The sequence below is a fragment of the Nuphar pumila genome, chromosome 15 (genome assembly GCF_984573655.1).
Source record: "Nuphar pumila chromosome 15, dmNupPumi1.hap1.1, whole genome shotgun sequence".
NCBI classification, from domain to species: domain Eukaryota; kingdom Viridiplantae; phylum Streptophyta; class Magnoliopsida; order Nymphaeales; family Nymphaeaceae; genus Nuphar; species Nuphar pumila.
Genome location: NC_143263.1, coordinates 84767434 through 84793241, shown reverse-complemented (window position 1 = coordinate 84793241; position 25808 = coordinate 84767434). Strand labels below are relative to the sequence as shown.

Below are 25808 nucleotides of genomic sequence, written 5' to 3'. Positions count from 1 at the left end.
GTCCTACTTAAATCTAGATTTAATCCAGATCTTGATCCATTTTTATTTTGGGTATGGGTTTGGATCTTGGACCCGGATCCAAATCCAAATCCAACATTTTTCTAGCTTTAAATCCAATATAAAGCCTTAATTTGGAGTTTAATAAGGTTGAGAAGCCTTTTAGGTTAATTTGGTAATTTTTGAAAGTTTTTATATAATTTTAATTATTTAATTCTAATTTTGAATTTTATTTTTTGGGTTGAGTAGAACTCTTTAAAAGAGTCCTTATTCCAGCTTAAGAGAGGTTAGGAAAGAGTTTTAAAAGGATTGGAAGTTTTTTTTAGAAAATTCAACATTTGGTAGTGTTTTAAAAAAATTAGGAAACAAAGGGAGAGAGAGTTCCATCTTTTGGAAACTCTCTTAGAGAGGGCCGGAGAAAAAGGTAGGGGCGACCTCCCCTATGGGGCCTATAAAAAGACCCCAAAAAGAGAGAGAGAAAAAAGAAAGAGAAGGAAAAAAAAGAGGAGAAATAAAGTGAGGAAAATGGAGGAAGAAGAGGAGTTTGGGCCATCTCAAACCATTTACCCACGTTTTTCAACATCCACCATCGTTTTTCTTCAAGTTTTTATTCATGGTATGGGTCTTTCTCTTGTCTCGGATGACAAAAAGAGCCTAAATAAGCTTTAGGCAATATTTTTATGAGGAACCATGGATTCTATCTTGATTTTTCATGGTTTAATCCATGGGAATAGATGTAGGAAGACTTAGAATATGTGATATTCGTTTTTTTATGATTTTCTGCATATTTTTAAGTTTTTCCCTTATTCATATATATATATATATAGAAGCATGTATTTTATGTATATATATATATATATTCTTGCCTTGTATGGACACTTGGACAGATCTGGACAGTTTTGTCCCATGCCTTTAGCGGGTAGATCTGGACAGATCTGGCCACCGTGATGATGGGCAGATCTGGCCAGATTTGAGCCCTTCTCCATTCTGTCCGTTCTGGACAGATCTGTCCCCTGAACATGTGTATATTTATGGACAAGTGGACATGGGGCTGTGGTTCTTAAAACGAACCTAGATCTATGGAAATAAAAATATGTGTATATTCACTTAATGTGAAAATTTTGAATTTATGGAGGTTTTTGGTCTGGGACAGGACGGATAGTTGTCCAGTCCCAGTCTGAACAGTTGGTTGGGACAGGACAGTCTACTGTCCAGTCCCAGACAACTTTCCAGATTGGTGCTTGACCACTGTTGATGTGAAAAATATTATAATACACACACACACACACACACATATATATATATATATATATATATATACATATATATATAAAAATATATACATATATATAAATATATACATATATATTTGGCTCCAGCCGATTCAGTCGGCTGAACTGAATCTAGAATAGACCAGTCCCAGCCCACTGGTCGGTTGGGACTGACACACTGTCATTACGAAAAAAAATGTGCACTTTTTAAGGGGTATGAGTTGGGGTCGTTACCGGTTTGGCATCAGTGCCCACCACAAAATCTTATATTCTATCATCTTTTGTACCAAAATTTTCCATTTTGGTAAGGGAGCCATGTCCAAGAATGCCAGCAAGTCGTGCCCCGTACTCCAGAGTAGTCTCCTTCACCAGTAAGGCTACAAGGTACTTTTAAATTTCTTATATATTCATGATTTAATTCATAATCTTGATATATGAATTAAGAGATGTTGTGCGTGTAATAATTGTAATTATGGTAAACGTACGGGATCAATCCTAAGGAGGTATGATCGATAAGGGTCTAAATTTTTATGAAAAACTTACACGTGTAGATGTACGAATGTAGGGTGCTTTGTCTTCCTCTAGTGCTCCCGCGAACTGGTAGGAGTAGAGGGATTTCATGATGGACGCCCTCCACACCCTGACTGAGACCATGACAGCACAGGCAATGCAGACAGCACAGGCGGTGCAGACCATGCAGGCGGAACAGGCTGCGCAGGCAACTGCGCGTGACTCTCCTGTTGAGGTTGTTCCGAACACAGGCGGTGTTTCCTTCGAGAGGTTCCTGAAGTTGAATCTGGCAACTTTTTCAAGAAAGACCGACCTAGAGGCAGCCGAGAGCTGGTCGAGGAGGCTGAGCGAGTGTTTGACGTCCTACCAATCTCCGAGGATAGGAAGACCGCATTTGGCACGTATCGTCTGAAGGGCGATGCCAAGAAGTGGTGGGATACCTTGCGAAGGGTGAAGTTCACCGACATGGACGTGATTTCCTGAGAGGTGTTCAGGGAGGAGTTTTTGGACGCTTATTTTCCCTCTTACGCCGAGGAGCAGATGCAGCAGAGGTTCCTCAACTAGACTCAGGGTAACATGAGTCTGGTGGACTACACCACTAGATTCTGGAGTCTCGAGAGGTACTGCCCGAACCTCTTCAAGAATGAGAAGGCGAGGGCGATGAAGTATGTACGTGGGCTGAAGGATGGACTCCAAGTATGGGTGTTGGAAGGCCGACCCACTACACCGGCGGAGGCGATTGAGACTGCGGCGGTCCCGAATGAGGAATGGGAAAGGTTCATGGGCGACTCGCAGAAGAAGGGCAACAATGGAGCTAGTTCGACTGGTAGTGCGAGGAAGAACCCACCCACAGGTGGGAAGGAGCAGGGAGGCAAGAGGCAGCAACGGGAGAAGGCCCAATCGATGTGTCGCAGGTGTAACGAAAGTCATCCTCAGAGTTTTTGTCTGATGTTCAAGGGGGTTTGCTACCGATGTCAGTAGTCTGGGCACATCACTCCCTATTGTCCGAACCAGCCAATGGCTCAAGGAGGACAACAACAGTAGCCACAGCAGCAACAGCCGTAGAGGCCTCAACTGCAGTAAGGTCAGCAAAGGACCAACGGAAAAGTTTATGTCGTTACGGCTACCAAGCAGGGTGATTACACTGATCTGATCGAAGGTATCGTCTTAGTTGTTGATTATATGGCTCATGTGATATTTGATTCTGATGCTACCTACACATGTTCAGTACGTTCTAATTTCGAGGACGAAATTCTTTTAAAAGGGTAGGGATGTAATATTGTGTATTTTCACACTTAAGCCATTTTGAGATTTTTCAAAAATTTGGCTAAGTCTGGGAGAAAAATCGTTTGAGGCTCGATTTTTAGATTGATGCCTTTGTGTCTAGGCTTGACCCAGGTCTCATCGACGAGGTCGAGGTGAGCCAATCGAAGCGTGAGAAAGAGTTTTATTTTTTACATTTAAATTCAAGCGAAATTCGAGTTATTTTTGGGCGAAATTCAGAATTTGGTATTCATGTAATATATCGTTGGATGCGCCTCGAAATTCTGAGCGCAACGATATTTTATTTTTCTCGATTTAGGCTACGATTGGCCCAGAAAACACGTTTTTCAAAAAATTGAACAGTTTGTCGAAACAGATCCGGAGTTGGATCCAAGGCCTACGATTTGAACTAATATGGATTTGGGTCTCATTTAAGTCCTAGTTAAATCTGGATTACTTCCTTAGGTTGATACTTATCAAAGACATTTTCCTTTTCCAGAAAAGTTACATTTCTTGAGATATATAATTTTTCATTCTTAGAGTCGTAGCACCTATATCCCTTTTGGTTATCGGCATAAAAAGATATAAGCAAGATTCTCGAATCTTGACTTCTAGTCAAGAGATGTAAATTAGCTAGTGCATCAATTCATAATGATTCATTTGCATATTTGATAATATAGGGTACTATGAAGAAAACCCACAACTTAATAAAATAAAGAGAAGTGTTTACCAGTTATATCTACCTGCCTACAACTAACTAAAAAATATAAACAAAGTAATGACCAAGAATGAACAGAACTAAATGCAATTCAAGACAAGGTTTTAATTCATATAAGCAACCACATCCTTCATATTTAGCACCAAATTTGGTATTATTTGAATAATAAAAAAACCTGATAAGTTACTTTTGTCTATATACACATTCTCGCAAGGAATAAAAAAATATCTAAAAATGTATTTTATGCACATTTCCAAAGCACTTTGATGTTTAATTGCAAAAATTTTAGAGATGCATGGGTGACTCACCGAGAGAAGATAATGGATTCAAGCTCACACCAAAGGAGATGGGAAACGTGTCAAAATAGGTAACCAAGTTGTGCAAGTAACCATGAGAAAATAATATATTGCCACAAGGACCCAAGTATTCAATTGTTCAAGAAGTTTCTTTTGACTTATGCACCAACTATAGAAAAGTTCAGAAACAACATCATACACTTATGACATAACAGAAACCAAATAGTAGCCTATGACTTCCACCATTACAAACCATGATAATCTCACCTCACAACTTCAACAGTTGCAGATACCTGTAGAATCAGTGAACGAATTTGTCGTTCATGCCTTTTATAACCCTGGAAAGAACAACAATGGACAAAATGTAGACCCAGGTACAAAGTAATATTTTTCTTAGTTCCAAAGGATAATTACTACAACTGCCAATTTACCAATGCAAAATTACATAAATACCATAATGCAAACCAGAAAGCCTAAGAAACATAGAATATTCAAGCTGCGAATACAAATATTACTGGAGAGAGGTGAGACCGTATTTATATAGGAAGAGGGATGCAAGCTTTTTCTTTCATTTTCATAGCTGGCCTGAATTGTTGTCTCAAAATAAATCCCACTATCGCATATGTTATGATACACCAAGCTTTTCCATATCACAAAAAAAATAAAACTAGAAACACTCTCTCTCTCTCTCTCTCTCTCTCTCTCTCTCTCTCTCTCTCTCTCTCTATATATATATATATATATATATATATATATATATATATATATATATATATATATATATGTGTGTGTGTGTGTGTGTGTGTGTGTGAGAGAGTTTTCTCCAGAACCTGCGAACGAGAAATTAAGAGAGGGAAAAGGTGGAGGCTGCAATGAGTCACGATTTCTCAACAACAGAAATCGTGACCTATTTCATTCATAAATAGGCAAAAGCCCTAATACATAGCCTTTACAATAACCCTGATAAGCTGGGGTTATTTACAAGTATACCATTATGCTATATACAAGTAGTTTGGATCCGGATCCGGATCCAAACTGTAAATACAAAATTGTCTAATAGTCTCCCTCAAGTTGTGCATGATTTTGAATCATGGACAACTTGCTCTTTAGAAACCAAAAACGGCACTTTGTGAGTCCTTTAGTGAACAAATCAGCCACTTGGTCTTCTGTTTTAATATAATGGGGCTCAATCTCTTTTTCTTCAATCTTCTGCCTGATAAAATGTTGATCAATCTCAATGTGCTTGGTCTTGCTGTGATGAATGGGATTAAGAGATATTTGAATAGCACTTTGGTTATCACAAAAGAGAGAGCAACTAGCAATCGACTCTTTGAGCTCTGTTAACAAATGTCTAGTCCATGTTACTTCTGCCGTAGCAGCAGCCATTGCCCTGTATTCTGCTTCTGTGCTAGATCTAGCCACTGCCTTCTGTTTTCTACTACTCCAGGAAACAAGATTGGCACCAATGAAAACCCCATACCCTGAAACTAACTTTCGATCATCAGGATCTCCTGCCCAGTCTGCATCTGAATAAGCAATTATGTCTTGAGCAGTATTCATGGATCTGCTTTTGGTGTACAAAAGTCCATCTCCAACAGTACTCTTCAAGTACCTCAGTATCCTCTTTACTGCATCCATGTGTCCCGTCCTTGGCTCATGCATGAATTGAGAAACTTGATTGACTGAATATGTAATATCGGGCCTGGTAAAAGTAAGATATTGAAGCATTCTCACTAGACTCCGATATTTGGTGGGATCATGATACAAGTCTCCGTTTTGCACACTTAGTTTCTGGTTAAGCACACTAGGAGTAGCAAGAGGCTTGCAATCTTTCATTCCACCCTTTTCTAACAGATCCAGGGTGTATTTATGCTGGGTCAAAGTAAGTTTATTTCCTTGACTATCCACTTCTACTCCAAGAAAGTACCGAAGGTTTCCAAGGTCCTTCATTTTGAACCTTTGACTCAGAAGGTCTTTAGTTTCTTGAACATGATTCTCACTACTTCCTGTAATAATTATATCAACATATATTAACAAGAAGGTAGTAAACTCCTTACCTCGAAAAATAAAGAGGGAGTGATCCAATTGCGATCGATAGAAACCATGTTTTTGAATTTCTAGAGAGAAACTATCAAACCAAGATCGAGATGCTTGTTTCAGTCCATAAAGAGCTCGATTTAATTTGCATACATATTCCTTTGAATATACTTCTGCATAGCCTGGCGGTTGTTCCATGTATACTTCTTCCTTCAAATCGCCATGAAGAAAGGCATTCTTCACATCTAGCTGACTTATTTTCCAACCATAATCGACAGCTAATGAAAGAACAATGCGAATTGTACCCATTTTCACAACTGGACTAAATGTTTCATCATAGTCTTGTCCAAACTCTTGAGTGAATCCCTTGGCTACGAGACGAGCTTTGTATCGTTCAACACTTCCATTCGGTTTGTATTTGATCTTGTAGACCCATCGTGAGCCAACAACATTTCTATCTGGAGGTCGAGGAACGACAGTCCATGTTTGACACTGGTACAAAGCTTCCATCTCTTCATTCATGGCTTGAATCCATTTTTTGGAATTAATGGCTTGATGAAAATGTCTAGGCTCAGTCTCTTTCTCAATCTGTGACAAAAATAACTGAAAAACCATGGTGAAATTCTCATAACTGACCCACCTTTCAATAGGATGCCGAGCTCTTTCAGATCGTCTGATCGGAATAGCTACTGTATTAGAAATTGAAGAAGTAATGTCGTTGGATGGATCAAGCATAGGATCTTCTTGTTCAATATCGTCCGCAGTCAAGAGTGAGTCCCTTTCTCTTCTCCTATAAACTTGCCCAGCAAACTTGTTAATCTCTGGAGGATGTTCTATTTCAAGTTCCTGTATGCCATTGTATCCATCTTGAGAGGATGTTCTTTGAGCACAGGAGGAAGGACACTCATCATTGGTTGCAGGAAAGAACTCTACACTGAACCATGGATCATAAAATAGAGTATTCATGTTGGTTTGGGCAGAAGCATATTCTCCATCTCCAAAATCATTCTCATCAAAAACTACATTCCTAGATATCTTAATTCGTCTATTGTCAGGATCATAACACATGTACCCTTTGTGGTGATCTGCATATCCGACAAATCTACACTTGGATGCCTTAACCTGAAACTTGTTTCGCAGAGAAGAGTCAATATGAACATAACACGTGCAGCCAAAAATTTTTAGTTCATCATAATCAGGATGCTTCCCAAATAGGACAAAAAAAGGTGATTTATCTTCTAAAAGCTTCATGGGCAGACGATTAATAATGTAAACAGCAGAGTGAAAAGCCTCTGTCCAGAGTCCTATGGGAGTACGACTTCCGTGCATCATGCTCATAGCGCTTTCCACAATGTGACGGTGTTTCCGTTCTGCAATTTCATTCTGTTGGGGTGTATGCAGGCAAGATACTCTACGATTTATCCCATTATCTTGGAGATAATTGATAAAATCCCTGGATGAGTATTCCCCCCCACCATCACATTGGAAATGTAGAATATTAAAAGAAAACTGAGTTTTGACAAATGTATGAAAACAACGAAAAATAGAGAAAACTTCTGATTTATTCTTCATGAAATATATCCAAGTGAAGCGAGAGAAATTATCAATAAAAGTAACATAATATTTGCAGACAGAATTAGAAGGATTAGGAGCCGGTCCCCATACATCGGAACAGATGATTTCAAAAGGCCTTGAAGCTCTCTCATTTATTGAATGAAAAGGAAGAACATGACTCTTACACATTTGACAACTTGAACACATTTTATTATCTGGTCTAGGAATCAGGCCAGACTCAGGAATAAGACCATCAGATACGAGTCGCTCAACGAAGACTCGACCACAATGACCAAGACGCAAATGCCAAAAATCAGGCTTATTACATTTATTTGAAGATTGCAAATTGAACACATGAATATGCTTGGACGACATGGACTGAGGAGATGACTTCAAGGTAGGTCGAACACAAGTAGAAGGGTCCTCCGGGAAGACATACATATTTCCCCGACATTCCCCTCTAGCGAATGTCTTCGTTTGTAGATCCTTGACATAAACAAAAGACGGAGTAAATTCAACAGAAGAATTTGTATGATCAACAAGCTTAGAAACAGAAACAATATTTTTTGTAATATTTGGGGCATGAAGAACATTGGAAAGATGAAGTGGGGATTTAGGCAAGGGGATAGAAACATTTCCAATGTGGGTGATGGGGTGGTGTGACCCGTCTCTAGTGACGATGTTACTTTTTCCAAAATAAGGAGTTAAAGTAGAGAATTTACCCGCATTACCTGTGACATGAGTAGCTGCCCCTGAATCAATGTACCAGACGCCTTTATCATCGCGTTTCAGATCAAGTTCAGACAATGCAGCCAAAAGAAGCTCTTTCACATCGCCACCAAACTTTGAAGGGTTCTCCTTTCGTCCTGACGAGCTCTCACCCTTTTGGAACTTTCCTTTGTTCTGTGGATTGTGCCAACAGTTGGCTTTGACGTGACCTCACTTGTTACAGAGGTAACAGGTGGGCACGTTTTTCAGATTATAAGGAGAGGCATTCGGAGTGGGTAGTAAGCTGGGTACCTCGTCCTCTGCCTGCACCAAAATGACTATCACCGCGTCCCTGGCCAAAGGAAACACTAGTAGCAAGAACCTCGCCACCAGTGTCATGTGACATCCCCTTTAAGGTCATCTCATATTGAAGGAGTTTTGCTTGCAAGTCTTCAAACGATGGTAAGCTAGGTAGACATAACAATGAGGTCGAAAGAACATGGAATTCTGATCCTAATCCATTCAAGGCTTGCCTCACTTTATCTTTGTCTGTCACTTCATATCCGACAACAGCCAGTTGATCGCTTATGTTCTTGACCTTGTTCAAGTATTCCATGACAGACATGGAACCCTTAGTGAGGAGTTGAAATTCACGCTGAAGAAAGGAAATTCTAACCTCTGAAATCTGAGAATATGTCTTCACTAGCCGGTCCCATAATTCTTTTGCTGAGCACTCATCTGGAATTCCCACCAATACTTATTGAGAGATAGTGGAGATAAGGAAAGCAACTGCAGCTTGATCACGCTTCATCCAATTTTCATATTGGGGATTTGGTATTCGTTGTATAGGATCAGCCTCGTTTCCATCCTTAGTTTCTTGTATGATAAATTCTGGAGGGGCTGAAATTGATCCATTTAAATGTCCAGAAAGACCTTGACTTTTAATGAATGGAAGAATTTGTCTTTTCCAGATCAAGAAATTGGAATTGGTAAGTTTTTCAGAAATGAGTTGGCCAAGAAAGTTGGATGAGAGAAAAGTTTGAGAAGAAGAAGAATCCATGACTTAGAACAAGAAAAAGAATATTATTGGCGTGCGCACTCAGTATATAAATGCAGCAACCTTTTTTTTTAGGGCTGAGAATTCATCGTGAATCTGATTATCAGAACTGATACCCAAATTATCAGGTCTAATCTGATTTGATAAAGGAAGCTAAGACTTTTTCTTTAAAAATTGCACACAGCAATAATAAAGCAAAAATAAAAGGAATATCGCTGATGTACAGATGTGTCAACAGCCGATAAAACTCAAATAGATATCGTGAAATCAAAGAAATTGGCTGATTTGGTACATATCCAAAGAAGCAAATCCAAATCGAGAGATCTACTGATTCGATGAACAAAGATATCGTGAAAATGGATTTTGGCCCAAACCCAAAACAGTTTCAGCAATCAAACTGGATGTAAAGATATGTGAAGATGGAGGAATAGATTGAAGGAAGAAACCCAAAACAGTTTCAGCAATCAAACTGGATGTAAAGAGATGTGAAGATGGAGGAACAGATTGAAGGAAGAAACCCAAAACAGTTTCAGCAATCAAACTGGATATAAAGAGATGTGAAGATGGAGGAATAGATAGAAGGGAGAAGTACGAACAGAAAAAGTACCTGGGGCTGGGTCTCGTAGTCCAGTAGAGAAGAAGAACGAACAGATTGGAGGAAGGAGATCTGAAGACGGCAGCTGGGGCTGAGGCTCGTATTCCAGGAGAAGTACGAACAGAAAAAGTACCTGGGGCTGGGTCTCGTAGTCCAGTAGAGAAGAAGAACGAACAGATTGGAGGAAGGAGATCAGAAGATGGCAGCTGGGGCTGAGGCTCGTATTCCAGTAGAGGAGGGAAGATCTTGTATGGACGTACCTGTGTAGAAGAATTCCAGCCCTTGGATCAGACGTGCTCTGATACCATGTGAGTTTTCTCCAGAACCTGCGAACGAGAAATTAAGAGAGGGAAAAGGTGGAGGCTGCAATGAGTCACGATTTCTCAACAACAGAAATTGTGACCTATTTCATTCATAAATAGGCAAAAGCCCTAATACATAGCCTTTACAATAACCCTGATAAGCTGGGGTTATTTACAAGTATACCATTATGCTATATACAAGTAGTTTGGATCCGGATCCGGATCCAAACTGTAAATACAAAACTGTCTAATAGTCTAATAATATATATATATATTATATATATAGAGAGAGAGAGAGAAAGAGAGAGATATGTAGCTTCCAGACTGTTTATCTCCCAAACAGTCGGAGACCCCTTTAAAAAACATACTTGCATGTAGCTTTTTGCTTAATCTAAACCCACAGATGTGATCCCCATGCTTTATTAGTAGAAAACATGTACTAGTTTAAAATGTTAAGATGTGTTTTTAGATCAAGAAAAAAAAAATCAACAGTTCATATTGCATCAAAAACTTGATTAAATAAAAATAAAAAATTCTTGTTAAATTGATATAAGTAATGATAAACATCTACGGGTTTGAATTAAGCCAAAAAAATGCTGGAGATAAATGGTCTGGAAGCTCTCTCTCTTTCTCTACCATATGAAAAGAAAGACACTAGCCTCTTAATGGTTTGACAAAGATCAGATTGATGGGGAAGCATTTATGAAAAACTGAGCCAGTCATTTTGTGGTCATTATCGTAATCTAAAGTTTAATACAACACTACATAATACATATACTGAAGTAGGCTACATAGGATGAGAGATCTCAGAGTTTAGTCTCCTGATTTTCTGCACTCACTATATGCAATTTCCAACAAGAACCTTAAGTTATTTAAAAATTTTAATAGTGAATTATCTGGGATAATGTCTCATGCCTAACTTCTTTCGGCCTGTAAACATGAAAAACTGATCCCTTAAGTTACTTACATCGTAAGACATCACATAAAACTCAAATTGCAACTTGCTAGTCATCAACATGTATAATCTATGTCATATGGGTACGGAATATATATATATATAACATCTTTTAAGGCAACTAACAGCTAAAAAAATCAAATAAAATATAGAGGTAAATCAACTATATATGAACAGTTCCCTCAAAATAAGCTATATACAAACAGTAAAAATTGTTATGAATGCAAATATGAAATACAGTCAAATGAAAATTAAAAAATCAGCAATAATACATAAAATAAATCAAATGAAGGAAATAAGAGAAAAATGTAAGAAACTTCAAAAAAAGGTTTTGGGGTTGGGTTAGGACCCAACCCAGCCCACCCCTGCACCTGGTGCTGCGGGTGGTACCACACCCGTACCTGATGCACTCATGTGACTTAGTGTATGATAAAAAGGTGTATAATGTATCATATAACAACTACCACAAGAATTTAAAATCATGTAATAGGCGCACCTGACTAGAGCCTGCCCTGACAGCCAGATTTTGCTCTGCTAATATCAATAGTTTGCTCATTCTTTCTTTCTCCAGTTTTGATGCCGTATCAGAAACCTTAACTTTGATTACATACATACAAGGAACTAGTCAGTTTATGCAGCATCCTACTTCTAGGATGTTCAAGAATACTGGATCCACAAATTCAAATCTCAAAATGTATGAACCAAATTATCAGTCAGATGCATGTTTCATATTTAACTACGAAAGAAGCTTGCGGAAAACAATAGCCAGATGTACAAATATATACACCGGCAACCCTAAGATGAAATGAATTATCAAAGTTCAAGTTAATCTATACAAACTAGAAATGAAAGATACCGTCTTGGCTGTTCAGTCATTCACATGGCAGACAATGAAAAACAGTATAAAGTTTCATACACAATTAAAGGCAGTCATCTATTGTAGGACAACTGATGGCCAAGAAACATGAGACAACTGAAATACATATGCTCATCATTAAGAAAGTAGCTAGCAAATGAGAAGGAAGAGATCTGCAGCACAAGCAGCTGATAAAAAATCTTTTAGCATCAGTTCAACTTGATACACAGACGAAGAAGGGTCATATATTGTTGTAGAAATTCAACATAAAGACAAAAGATGCATCCAAGGGAAAGGCAGTCACGAAGATGAACCATTTGAAAACTTTGTTCAGTGTTTGCTATCTACACAGCTCAATGCACAACTGTTGGTAACATAACCCAGAAAAACTAGATGATAATGCAAGCACTTACTCACTACTCGTTCACTAGTCCTGGTCCTTTCCTCTGCAGCTTTTTTTTGTGAGGCCTCTGCAGCTTCCTTTTTCAAAGCTTCTGCAGAAGCCCTTTCAGCAGACTCTTTTTCTGCCCTTTCTTGAGCTTCAAGTGCTGCCCTTGCTTCCATAGCAGCCTTTTCAGCCTTCATCCTTGCCTGTAAATAGTTGAAGTATGCATACAGCACAACATAATATATGTACAGTATTCCATGATGACCTTAAAGCTAAAATAGATTACAACTATTCAAGAAACTCCACAGAAAATCAAGGAGACTAAGAGAAACAAACATAACAAAGAGGAAAAAGTGGATTGCTTTTAGTGCCATAAACTACTAAAGATCCCCATTCATCAGGCACCGTTAACCATTCTTTTTTAACTTAAGAGGCACTATATACACAGCTGATGCCATGTGATATAACATTTACAATATTTAATATGGTGAGATAAAACACAAGAGTAAAGAAGTTGAATAAAAAGTTTAACAAACAGATATAAAAATTCAACAATGAAAAATGCACTTTTGAAATGTATCCGACTTGAATCCACTAAAGAAAATAAAGAATATCATTATTAATTATCAATTTGTAAAATCTGCCCTGATTTCAGGCCTTTTAAATAACAATATATGCAGGGGAGCACTTGGGTTTCGGTAACCATCAGTTATTCTGTGGACAGAAATGCATACATGGGCCAACAGCAAAACAAAAAATGCCCCTATACACTCCAGAATCCGGATATGAATCCATACTCAATAGAAAATACACTCATTTTGTTGAAATCTGTCCCCTTATTTGCATCATCAAGAGTTAATTCCAATAGATCTAAAATAAAGGGCACAACAATGGAGATACACAAACACAACTGTGGGCTTGTTTCTAACTGCAACCTCATTGAGACTCCTCAAAGACAAACTTCCAGACAGGCCCTAAAGCCAACTGAAATTTTGGAACAAAATGTTCAGACTATAGAAAGATAAATAAGACATTGAGTGTAGCCAGAAACTAAATTAAAAATAATTGAAACAGGTACCGTTAAGTAGCTGTAAAAGATTCAGACCATTTAGAAACATCAATACCAATAGGATCCCAAAGCTTATTTAGCTAGCATCTGCTTCAGAGAAACTGTAATCACTACAAACCAGCTAACATATGTACATAATCACAACATATTAAATAGAAAAAAGAAAAAAGAAATTTAACAGACTCAAAGAAGTTAAAAGATAAAAAAAAATTATCAAAGGGGCCTAAAAGTTGCTACCTCAGCTTCTGCTTTAGCTTTCTCTAGCCGCTCCTTTTCTTCACGTTCCATTTTCTCCTTCCTTCTGGCAGCTTCAAAGGCAGCTTCTTTTCTTATTTTTCTCTCTTCAATTTCAGATCTCTGCTCATGATCCCTTTGGACCGTAGATAAGTGAATATCACAAGTTTCTGCACTATACAGATATAGAAATAAATTTTTATAATCCCTTGATAGTGTATCATTCAAAAAATGTTTAAAGACTTCAAGCATAAACAAGCATGCATATGTATACATATGTGTGTGTTTGTAGGTCTGGGTACATACACGCATATATATATATATATATATATATATATTGGTGTCACCGATATCGCTGATATTTTGAAAATATAGTGATATTATTGATAATGAAAATTTGGAGAAGTATATGATAGCAAAGAAGGAAGCAAAAAAAGTAGTTTGAAATGCGAAGGATAAGGTATATAAGGAGGTTTATGACAAGTTGGATACCAAAGAGGGCGAGAAGGATATTTATAGGCTTGCAAAGATTAGAGATAGGAAATCGAGGGATCTGGGTACGGTTAGATGTATCAAAGATGAAACGGAAAGGGTTTTAGTCAAAGATGAGGAGATTAAGGAGAGATGGAAAGATTATTTTGATAAGCTATTTAATGGAAGTCATGCTCAGGATTTTGGAGACTTCTCAATTTCTTTGCATGAGATGAATTGTGACTTCATACGCAAGATTCAAAAGAAAGAAATTGCAGAGGCTTTGAAGAAAATGAAATCAAGAAAGATAGTTGGCCCAGATGGTATACCTATCCAGGCTTGGAAATGCTTGGGTGAGAAAGGTTTAGAATGGTTGACAAATCTTTTTAACAAGATTTGGCGGACAAATAAGATGCCTGATGAGTGGAGGAAGAGTACTTTTGTAATACCCGTGAATTTTATCCGGTAAATAAACTTGAAATTTATGTTCTTGAACTGAATATCAGATATTTTTATTATTGTATGTGTTATTTGTATTCAGATATCGGATATTCTATTTTGATCTTCAATGTTGGAACCTTAATACCCTGTTTAAAACTTCGATTTTCCATTTGAATCTTAGTTAACGGATCTCAAACATTTTAATTGGATAACCAATAAGGGATTTTAAGCAAATGGATTGGATCTTTGATATTGGATCCTCCATATCAGGGTCATATTGGATATTGGATCCAGGACGAATGGAGTTGATCCACGATGTTGAAACCGGATTTTCATGAGGAAAATTTCTATATCGGATCTATAACACTTTCATGGGATCCGTAGTAGCTTATGCGAAGTTTAGACCCACAATATTTCTTTTGGATCCCGGACATCGGAGAGGTAAAAAGGGCAGGGAACCAATTAAAATTTACTTGGATCCATTATAAGTCGTGTGGAAACCACGATAGTGTAATTTGGATCCACAATTCCAAATCATATGATCAAAACTTTGGATCCCTGGATCCAGATTTAGTAAGGGGACTTACGAAGCAGAATGGACTTTGGATCCATAATAAGTTAGTAGAGATCCATAATAATGTAACTGGATCCACTGAATTTTATTAGGGTTACATTCTAAAAACTTAAATATTTAATAAGTTAAACATTTAAAAACGGGTTCGGATCCTCTGGTGGATCCAGATATGCCCAAAACCTGGACCCAACTGTGATGGGTCGCGGGTCACGGGTTCGGTCAAACCAAACCCGCAACAGTGGTGCGTTAAAAAGGTAAACACACACAAAAAAAAAAGAGGCCCTACCTGATAAAATGAGCGTTAGGGTTCTGAGAGAACCCTAACGCATCTGATAAGGAAAAAGGGGAAGGTTTGTGTGCGCAGCCGCTGGTCGAAGGGAGGAAGGTAACCGACCTCCTTTCATTTCGGGTCCACCCTCCCTATTTAGTCCCCTCCCACGCTCTCTTTCTCTCTTTCCTTCTCTCGTTCTGTCTTCCTCATCTCTCGCCTCCCTCTTGGCTCCGCCATCTCTGCGTGTTATTTAGTCGCCGCCGCCGGTTGCCCATCGACACCGGCTTCCTCGCAGCACGTCCAGAGCTAAAGGTGCGCACGGCTGCACCAGATTCATTGTAGCAAGAGGAGGAAATCAAGGAAAAAGCTTCGAAAATGTAGGATCTCTCTAACTTTTCCTGTAGCTATACCTATGCTCGGGTGTGTGCGCGTGGGGGACGAAAAATCCCCAAATAGGGGAGGGGTGTTCAGCATTCTAAAGAAAGGGGAAATTTGGGATTAGGTCTGCCAAAAATCTGAGATCTTCGATTTGGGGAATTTCGGATTCTTGATAGTAGGATCTCTCTCCTACGATGGGTTTAATGGCAGGGGTGGATTACTCTGAGTTCTCGATACCCATTGGAAACAAAAAAAAAAAGGAAATCTGAACCTGCGAAAATTTGTCTTGGCATGCTATCTAAACCAAACGTTAGGGTTAATTTCTTTTTGTTTCCCAAATGCTAGATTGTCGTGTACGTGGGTGTGAGGCCTATGGACCGAATCTGCAGTTTTAAATATTTGCTTAGTATAATACCACTTGTGGATGGGTTTTGGTATGTATTGTCTGTATCTTAAAATTCTTTTTGCTATTTGGCTTATGCTAATGGTTTCAGTCAGCCACTAGGTAGTTGCAGTGGAGATTAATCTGTATAATTTAGTTTTCAATGTTTCATGTCTAGCATGTTGTAAACTTTACATCCTATTACGTAATGTTGGGAAATTAAATATGTTAAACTATGATTGAAATTATAAATTTTGGGATTTCAGCACATTAATCATGATATGAGTGTGGTGATTTTGAGGAAAAGGTATTTCTGGGAAAGAGTTTATGCTAGAGAAAGTCATATATGGTACTCTTTGTTTAACAGAGCATGTGTGAGAACTAGCGCTATTGAATCCTGTGTGAAAAAAAAAATGATTTAAGTTTTGGAACTTCACCCCATGGGTTATTGAAATATTCGCAGCATAGGGATTTTAGCAGGTTTGACATGTTTCATTATGCATCTTACTTAAGCTGTTTTAGAAATCTGTTACGGCAATGAATGAACTTGCATCTTATATAACTGCAGATCTAGCTTTGTATGTTACCCTAAAGGTGACTGCATATGTGTTATGATGAGATGCATCTGAATGGAAATTTCTGCATTATTAACAGACGTCTGAATATGCCTATGTGCATATCCTCCTTTGATGTACATATTCTGCGTAGTCATAGACCGTGGCAAGATGCACCTTGCCAAGCTTTCTTATGAGGTTCATCTAATTTGAATGTCTACATTTTAACAACCATACGATAGTGCCTTGTAATTTCTGCAATGTCAATGGGAAGCAGGGAAACACTCAAATTTGTTACATTTCCAGTATACACCTGAACGTAGGGGTGGCAATTTCTGACACGACCCGCCAACCCGCCTCTTAGGCGGGTTCGGGTTGGGCTTAAGCCAACCCGTTTAATAAACGGGTCGACCAGCGTAACCCGTTTATTAAACAGGTCGGGTTCGGGTTGGGGGTATGCCAACCCGGCTGACCCGTTTAATAAACGGGTTAGGCGGGTGGGTCAACCCGCCAACCCGCCAACCCGTCTGCCCGACCCGTCAACCCGCCAACCCGACCCGCCAACCTGCCTACCTGCCAACCCGATCCGTCAACCCACCAACCCTACCCGCCAACCTGACCCGCGAACCTGAAAACCCGTTTACCCGACCCAACCCATTTATTAAATGGGTTGGCGGGTCGTGTCGGGTTACCCGTTTATTAAACGGGTCAGGTTCGTGTTTGCCACAGCCGACCCGTTTAATAAACGGGTCGGGTTCGGGTTGAGATATGCTGACCCGCCAACCCACCAACCCGACCCGATTGCCACCCCTACCTGAACGGGTGTGGCATTTCTAGTATACATCTAAGGGAAGCTTCATTTCCAATATGCAAAGAAAAAAATTGCAGGGCTATGTTTATGGTCCAGCAATCCTTGTTGTGCATGCATCTAGTTATAGTGCTTTCCTTTTTATGTCTGGAAATACGGGTGTTACACTTTATCTGAGTTGGAAATATGTGATGCTACCTATTTGTAAAACACTATGTTTTACACTTTAGTAATAGATCGAATTGTAACTTGATATAGAAATGGGTGTATGTGCAATTTGGTTTTATCTGAAATTTTGTCGTGTAAACTGCTGACATTCAAATCTGGAAATGTCTGAGTTTTGACTGCTTTCTGTAGAAGAGCTATGAGACATATTAATGAAATGTCATTTATTGAAATTGTTGGTTGCATGCAGTCAAGTTATGTGAATTGCTTTCCCTTGTCCACTGAGAATTCAAAATGAATGACAGGGAGTTTGGGAATCATGCCTAATCGGGCAATATGGATTGGGTACCTGATGCAGGTACTTTGGTTAATGAGCTTGCACTCAATGTCAATAACATTGGTGAGAAAATTAAATGTTAATTTTTGTGAGCCTGACTGGTTTAAGGATACCGGGGCATTTGTGTCTGATTGGTTTAAAGGTACCGAAGCACTTTGGGTAATAACCATAACATTGATGGGAAACTTAAATTTAATTTCTATGGCCTGACTGGTTTAAAGGTACCGAGGCTTGTGTGCTTGACTGGTTTAAAGGCACTGGAGCACTCTGAGTGGGTTTAAGCAATCAATATGGAAAAAGGATTTGGATGGTTTATTCACCTTGGTAAAATTACTAAGGTTGGGATCTATTGCTAAGGTAGTAGAAGGAAGTTGGGGAAATGCCCTGTACTTTGGGAAAATAATTAAATGAAAAGATTAACCCACTCAGATTCGGGCTTATCTTGGAGAGGGTAGGTGGTACAAAACTCCGGGGACGTGTTTATTTGTTTCGAGCTCAAATGACTCGTTGGTCTCCAGTCCTCGGAGTTGGGAGACCCGGACTACCAATATGTCCAAGGTGGTAGCTTCATGTTCTTCTGCAGAAGTTAGGGATGCATCATGTTTTGGTTTTGGCCTTTGGGAGGTTCTATCGGTCACTGGTCGCTCCCTTAGGATTTCAGACTCAGTTAGAATGTTCGGATTAATAAAACAACCTTGAATAATATACCCCCGAACGTTCTCTTCTGTGATGGTTGCCTCGATCTGTATGTACCCGCGGGATAAGATAATATAAACACTATTTAGAACAATTAGGTATCACAGTGAGTGGAGTTACTAGAGAGACAATTTCATAATCTTTCAGCATGTTTTATATTTTGAGCTTGTGATGAAACGAAATCCTGAAATGTGTAGATATGAGATAATTGAATTCATAATGTGATTGTTACATGAAGATTAGGCATGTTATTGTTATTGCTGTTGCAGAATATGCCTTATTTGTTGAATGCCTTACCGGCTACACTATTGTTGTTGTTGTATAACTGCTTATCTGCTCATGTATATGATTATCGTTATTGTTGCATAACTGCTTACTTGCTCATGTACATGACTATTGCTATCGTTGCATAATCTGCTTACTTGCTTGCGTATATGTTAAAAATCATACAAGACACCCATATCACATACTAGATTCATGAAATACCTACATTAAAAGTTTCAGATTTTCTACTTAGACAGTTGTAGTCTAATTCCTATAATTTTACCATTTTTCAGGTAAAGAGTAGGGTTTATGAGCGGTTGCGGGATGAGGCATCGGATCGTGATTTTGGATTTACTGTTCCAAGAATCGCTTGGGTTTATTATAATTGTTCATACCTTTTAAAAACTCTAATGATTTTCATTGATAAATGAAATGAAATAAAGGTGTTGGGTTTTCTCTCCACTGTAATGTTCCGACATGCTTAACCCTATAGTATTTCTTGTTTCCGCTGTGATAAAAAAAAAAATCTTCTAAAAATATGGGTTAAAATTTCGGGGCGTTACAACTTTGGTGCCTCTATATAAGAATAAGGGTGATATACAAGATTGCACAAACTATCGTGGTATAAAACTCATGAGTCATACTATGAAACTTTGGGAGAGGGTGATTGAGTATAGGTTGAGGAATGTTGTCATGATATCGAAGAATCAATTTGGTTTTATGGCTGGAAAATCAACTATGGAAGCTATACATCTTCTTAGACAACTTATTGAGAGAAATAGAGAGATGAACAAAGATTTGCATATGGTTTTTATTGATTTGGAGAAGGCATACGATAGAGTACCTAGGGACGTTCTCTGGTGGACAATGATGAAGAAATGTGTTTCTCTCAAGTACATTAGTATAATTAAAGATATGTATGAAGGAGTAGTAACCAATGTCCGCACTTGTGGAGGGGTGACAACCAATTTTCCTATAACGGTTGGGTTACATCAAGGATCTGCTTTAAGCCCTTTCCTATTTGCTATAGTGATGGATGAGCTTACGAGATCAATTCAAGAAAATGTGTCGTGGTGTATGTTGTTTGCTGATGATATTGTTTTGATTGATGAGTCTAGAGCTGGGGTTAATGCTAAGTTAGAATTATGGAGACAAACATTGGAAGCAAGAGGTTTTAAGTTGAGTAAGAGTAAGACAGAATACATAGAATGTCGGTTTAGTAAGCAACGAAGTAGTGATGGGAGTGTAGTGAAGCTTGGTGAGCAAGAAATACCGATGGATGACTATTTCAAATATTTGGGATCTATCATTCAAAACTATGGAGAAATTGATGGAGATGTAAATCATAGGATAAGGGTTGGGTGGATGAAATGGAAAAGTACAACTAGAGTGTTGTACGATCGTAGAATGCCATTGCGGTTGAAGGGAAAGTTTTATAGGATGACAATTAGGCCCGCTTTACTAATATAGTACGGAATGTTGGGCTGCCAAGAGACATCATATTCAAAAAATGAGTGTAGTTGTGATGCGTATGCTTAGATGGATGTGTGGAAATACAATAAAAGATAAGATTCAAAACGAGGAGATACATAAGAAGGTAGGCATTGCATCCATTGAAAATAAGATGAGAGAGAATCGTTTACGATGGTTTGGACATATTCGGCGAAGGCCTAATGATGCTCCAATTAGAAGGATGGAGAAATGGAAAAATATATTAGTTAAAAGAGGTCAAGGTAGGCCTAAGAGGACTTGGATGGAGATTATAGGAAAGGATATGAATGCTTTGAACCTCGCCGAGGACATGACATTGGATAGAAATGATTGGAGGAGAAGGATTCATGTGGAAGACACAGAATGATTTTCTTTTTTGGTTCATATCGCCGACCCCAATTGTTTTGGGATGAAGGCGTAGTTGTTGTTGTTGTTGTTGTTGTTGTTGTTGTTATAGTGATATTATTGATAAATCTAGGTCAGCCGATATTAAAGGTAACATATCACGATATTTTCAAAATATCGCCAAGAACAAAAATATCATGAAATTATCATGATATTACAACTATATTTAAAAAAAACTTAATTTATATATTCTAAGCCCAATTTTTGTATTTTATGGTTTTTTTTATTTTAAAAGCTTTTTAAAGTTATATTCCTTATATTTTTCTAAGAATAACTACTATTTTCTTATATTTATAATTTTTCATATTTTTTGTATTATTAAAACTCTCAAGATTTTTTTACTTTTGAAAATCTTTTTGAGAAATACTCCCGCCAAGATATTACCTTGAACAATACAAGTGTAATGAAAATACAAAACAAGTACACGTGGGTGCCTCTTATGAGCATGCAAGAACACAAGAACATACACAATCAAGACCACCTATGGGTCAATACAAGAGCACAATCACACAAGCTACTTGGGGGCTAAAATACAAGTAAAAAATATAGGAATACTATTAAGAGGATGCTTGTTAACAAGCTTAACATACAAGAGGGGTTACACCCCTTATTTATACACAAAAGGAAGCAAAGAAGACCCATTGGAAAGTTCTCCCAACAGCTAGAAATATAGTTGTTCGAAGCACTTCCCAACAAGTAGAAATATAGTTGTTGGGAGCACTCCCAACAGCTCCATTCCAAGGCATTATAAGGACTATAATGCCCTTGAGGAAAAGAATAAAATACAATAAGAAAGAAAACCCTAAAGTACCCGCTAGGAACACCACTAATTACATGTGTAATGACCAAAATATGGGTTTCACTTATTACATAAAGAAATATATATACATATTAATGTATATATATGTATATATGCAAACAATAAGTATATATATATATATATATATGTGTGATAGCATATATATATACTTTAACACTCTCCCTCAAACTTACGGTGTAATCACTGAAAGTTTGTCAAGCAAAAAATAAAACCGAGGAGAAGAGCTTTTGTAATAAAGCTGGCCAACTGAAATTTCGATGATACATAAGGCAGGACGATGGTCTTCTTCAGTTACTCTTCATGAACATAATGCAATATATCATGAAATGTCATCATTCACTTTCTCTATGCTCAAAATAAACATGCTCATGTCCAACTTATGACTAAGGCATGCATTATTTCAATTATAAATTTCACATGTCCTTATCTCAGAACAATTATGCACTTTGCATTCAAATATAATAATGGAACAGCTCTTATCTCGACCATTCATGTGTGCCACACACACAAGCACCTCACGTGCATCAACCAAGCCCTTGACTTGTATCAACAGGTCAAGGCTTTTTTGGAGATGGTTCGCTTCCCGATGCAACGATCAAAATTTTTCCAAGTTCAAGATCCTCCTTTTGATCACGATCTTCTTTCTAACAAACGTCCTTTGAAACACCAAAGCTCTGATACCATGTAATGAAGTGCTTTGAATCCGACACACATGCAAAAACATGCGAGAGCACACTTTCAATCAAGTGGAATGCTTGATTGAATCACGGAACCACCCACACAAGGGCCTAACAAATTAATATTGCATATATTCACTCAAGAGAGTGTGTCTAAAATACAAGGCCAATTTATAGAGCAAGAGAGGGCTGTTGGGGCAGCCCAATTTGACTGTTGGGCTGCTCCCAACGGGTAGAAGCTCCAACAGTCATATTGGAGCTGCACCTAATGACCCAAAAACCAATAAAATGAAAAAGACAAAAAAAACAAAAAAGAAATAGAAATAAAAGAAAAAAGAAAAAAGAGTTGTCGGTCCCTATTGGGCTGACGCCTATTACAGTGAAAGTACCGAAATACCCTTGATGGGTATTTCGGTTTATAACCTTTAAACATACATATACATATATGTATATGTAAACATATATACATATACATATATGTATATGCTTACTATAACATATCTTAACAAATACAAGAGCACAACCACACAAGCTACTTAGGGGCGAAAACACAAGTAAACAATATAAGAATATTATTAAAAGAATGCTTATGAACAAGCTTAACATACAAGAGGTGTTACACCCTTATTTATATATAAAAGGAAGCAAAACAGAACCGTTGAGAAGGGTGCCCAACAGCTAGAAATATAGTTGTTGAGAGCACTCCCAACAGCTTTGTTCCAAGGGCATTATAAGAACTATAATGCCCTTAAGGAAAAGGAAAACTCTAAAGTTCCCTCTAGGAACACCACTAACTACATAATGTGTAAAGACCTAAATACCCTTAATGGGTTTCACATATTATATAAAGAAATATATATACATATTAATGTATATATATGTACATTCGCAAACAATAAGTATATATATTGTTAAAGTATATATATATATATATATACACTTTAACAATAAGTGACTATGATATATATACACACACAATATATATACATATTGTTAAAATATATGTAATTCATATATATATATATATATATATATATATATGTAATACCCGATAGGGGTATTTTTGTCATTTCACAAGTACCCGATAGGGGTACTTGTTTTTCTTATTTTATTTTTCTCTTTATTCTTTTTGTAAAATCTATTTTTTATTTTTTGTTTTTTGCTCACACAAAAGGGGCCCCACCATGTAGTCGATGGGGCCCCCAACGGTCACATTTGTGACCGTTGGGGGCTCCCAACGACTACATGGGGAGCCCCCTAGGTGGCTCTCCTTTTAAGGCCTCTTGGCCCTCTCCCTCTCCTTCTTTTGTGTATAAATAGGGGTGAACCCCTCTTGTATTTCTCACTCTTGAGAGCTCTCTCTCTTTCAATAAGAGGCATTTATATTTTTATGTTGTGTTGTCTCTTGTGGGTTTGGGTATTAGCCCTTCTTTGTTTGTTCATTAGTAGATGTTGTAAGTGCTTAGTGCACTCTTTGCTTTTCCGCATATTTCATTACATGGTATCAAAGCCTTGTGTATGCTCTTCTTCTTAATATAGCTAGTGGTGTAGCCATATTTGTTTTTGTTTCTCTCTCCTTGGTATCCTCTTGTGAGTGGTTATTATGGAAGGAGAACAAAAGATAGATCTCTCCTTCAAGCTCAATGGCTCTAACTACATGATGTGGGCCGCCGCCATGGAAAACAACCTCAAAGGGAAAAAGCTTTGGGGATACGTTATGGGCACCATTCCGGAACCACAACTCCAACTAACTAAGATGGAAGGCGATCAAGAAAAAGCTCTTTAAGGTGATGCCCGCATGAAGGCCATTGAAGATCACCAATCTAAAATAGAAGATTGGGAAAGTAAGCATGCCAAGATTCTTGCTTGGTTCATGAACAATGTGGAGCTCAAGATTTGCGCCAACATTGCCAAATTTCGGATGGCAAATGAAGCATGGTTCTTCATGAAAGGTATGTTTACACAAAAAGACCTTGCTCGTCAATTCTTTCTTCAAGAAAAAATCCGAACTATCAAGCAAGGAGAAATGAGTGTTAGGGACTACTTTAGCACTCTTGGCCCTCTATGGGATGAGCTATCCTTATTAGAACCAAAATGGGTTTCTAGTATAGATGTGGAATTAAGGAGAGAACAAATGGAAAAAGAACACTTTTTCCAATTTTTACATGGGCTTAGGCCCGAATATGAACAAGTTAGATCCTCCCTCCTACATAGATCAAAGCCTCTTCCCTTGGAAGATGCCATAGCCGAAATATGCCAAGAAGAAACCCGTCTTGGCATGATTAAAGGAGGAAATGATGTCTTGGCCGTATCAAAACCCGGCAACCATATGAAAACCTACAAACCTCCACATTTTGGAAGGCAAAATAACTATAATGGCAACTATAGAAAAGCCATTTGCCATCATTGTCAAGAACTGGGTCATATAAGACATAATTGCCCTAAGTTGAATGAAGCACCAAAAAATAAAGTTGCTTCCGTTGAAGAAGCTACTCAAAAGAAAGAGGAAGCAATCAAAGGAACTGACTCTTTTTCTCTTGCTCAACTATCGGAGGCACTACAAACTCTACTCAAGATTCCATCAACTTCGGGTGTCGCCGTAGCTTCCTCCTCTCCTCCAGGTATGTCGTCTTGGATCCTTGACTATGGAGCTTCCTTTCATATGACCCCCCTTGAAAATGAGCTTTCTGATTTATGTAATAATTATAAAAACTCCTATGTTTCAACTGCTGATGGTACATCTTTACAAGTAAAAAGTTTTGGAACCTTAAACTTTTCAAAAGACTTCTTTGTGCCAAACGTAAGAGTTGTACCTCAACTTAATTTAAATCTCCTCTCTGTTGCTCAAATATGCGATCATGGATGTAAAATCTCCTTCTCAACTAAGGATTGCTCTATACAGGATCTCCGGTCCGGGAAGCTGATTGGGCAAGGCCATAGAAGGGGAGATCTCTATTACATGAGCAACTTGAAACTCCCCATTAACTCTTTTTGTAACCATGTCCAAGATAAAAATATTGATATTTGGCATCAAAGACTTGGACATCCAAGTTTCTCAAAAATGTACTCCTTTCCATTTGGAAAGAAATTTTGTAATGAGAAACATTTTGTTTGCAAGAATTGTATTTTTGGCAAAATGAAATCTACTCCGTTTCCAAACCGAACTTTTGTGTCCAAAAGACCTTTTGAGTTAGTCCATTCGGATGTTTGGGGTCCTTCCCCCGTTATGTCTAAAGGAGGGTACTCCTATTATGTCACTTTCAT

General features: G+C 38.1%; 1 protein-coding gene across 1 annotated transcript in view; it reads right to left on the bottom strand.

Annotated features, from left to right (window-relative positions):
• LOC149815832 (mRNA export factor GLE1-like) overlaps positions 1 to 25808 on the bottom strand; it is a 109098-nt gene that overhangs the window by 35169 nt on the left and 48121 nt on the right. The window contains exons 7-10 of the mRNA XM_089990105.1: positions 13814 to 13985; positions 12533 to 12710; positions 11760 to 11860; positions 4323 to 4393 (exon numbers count right to left, since the gene is read on the bottom strand). Of these exons, the coding sequence (XP_089846231.1) occupies positions 4323 to 4393; positions 11760 to 11860; positions 12533 to 12710; positions 13814 to 13985 (522 nt within the window). The remainder of the gene's footprint in view (positions 1 to 4322; positions 4394 to 11759; positions 11861 to 12532; positions 12711 to 13813; positions 13986 to 25808) is intronic.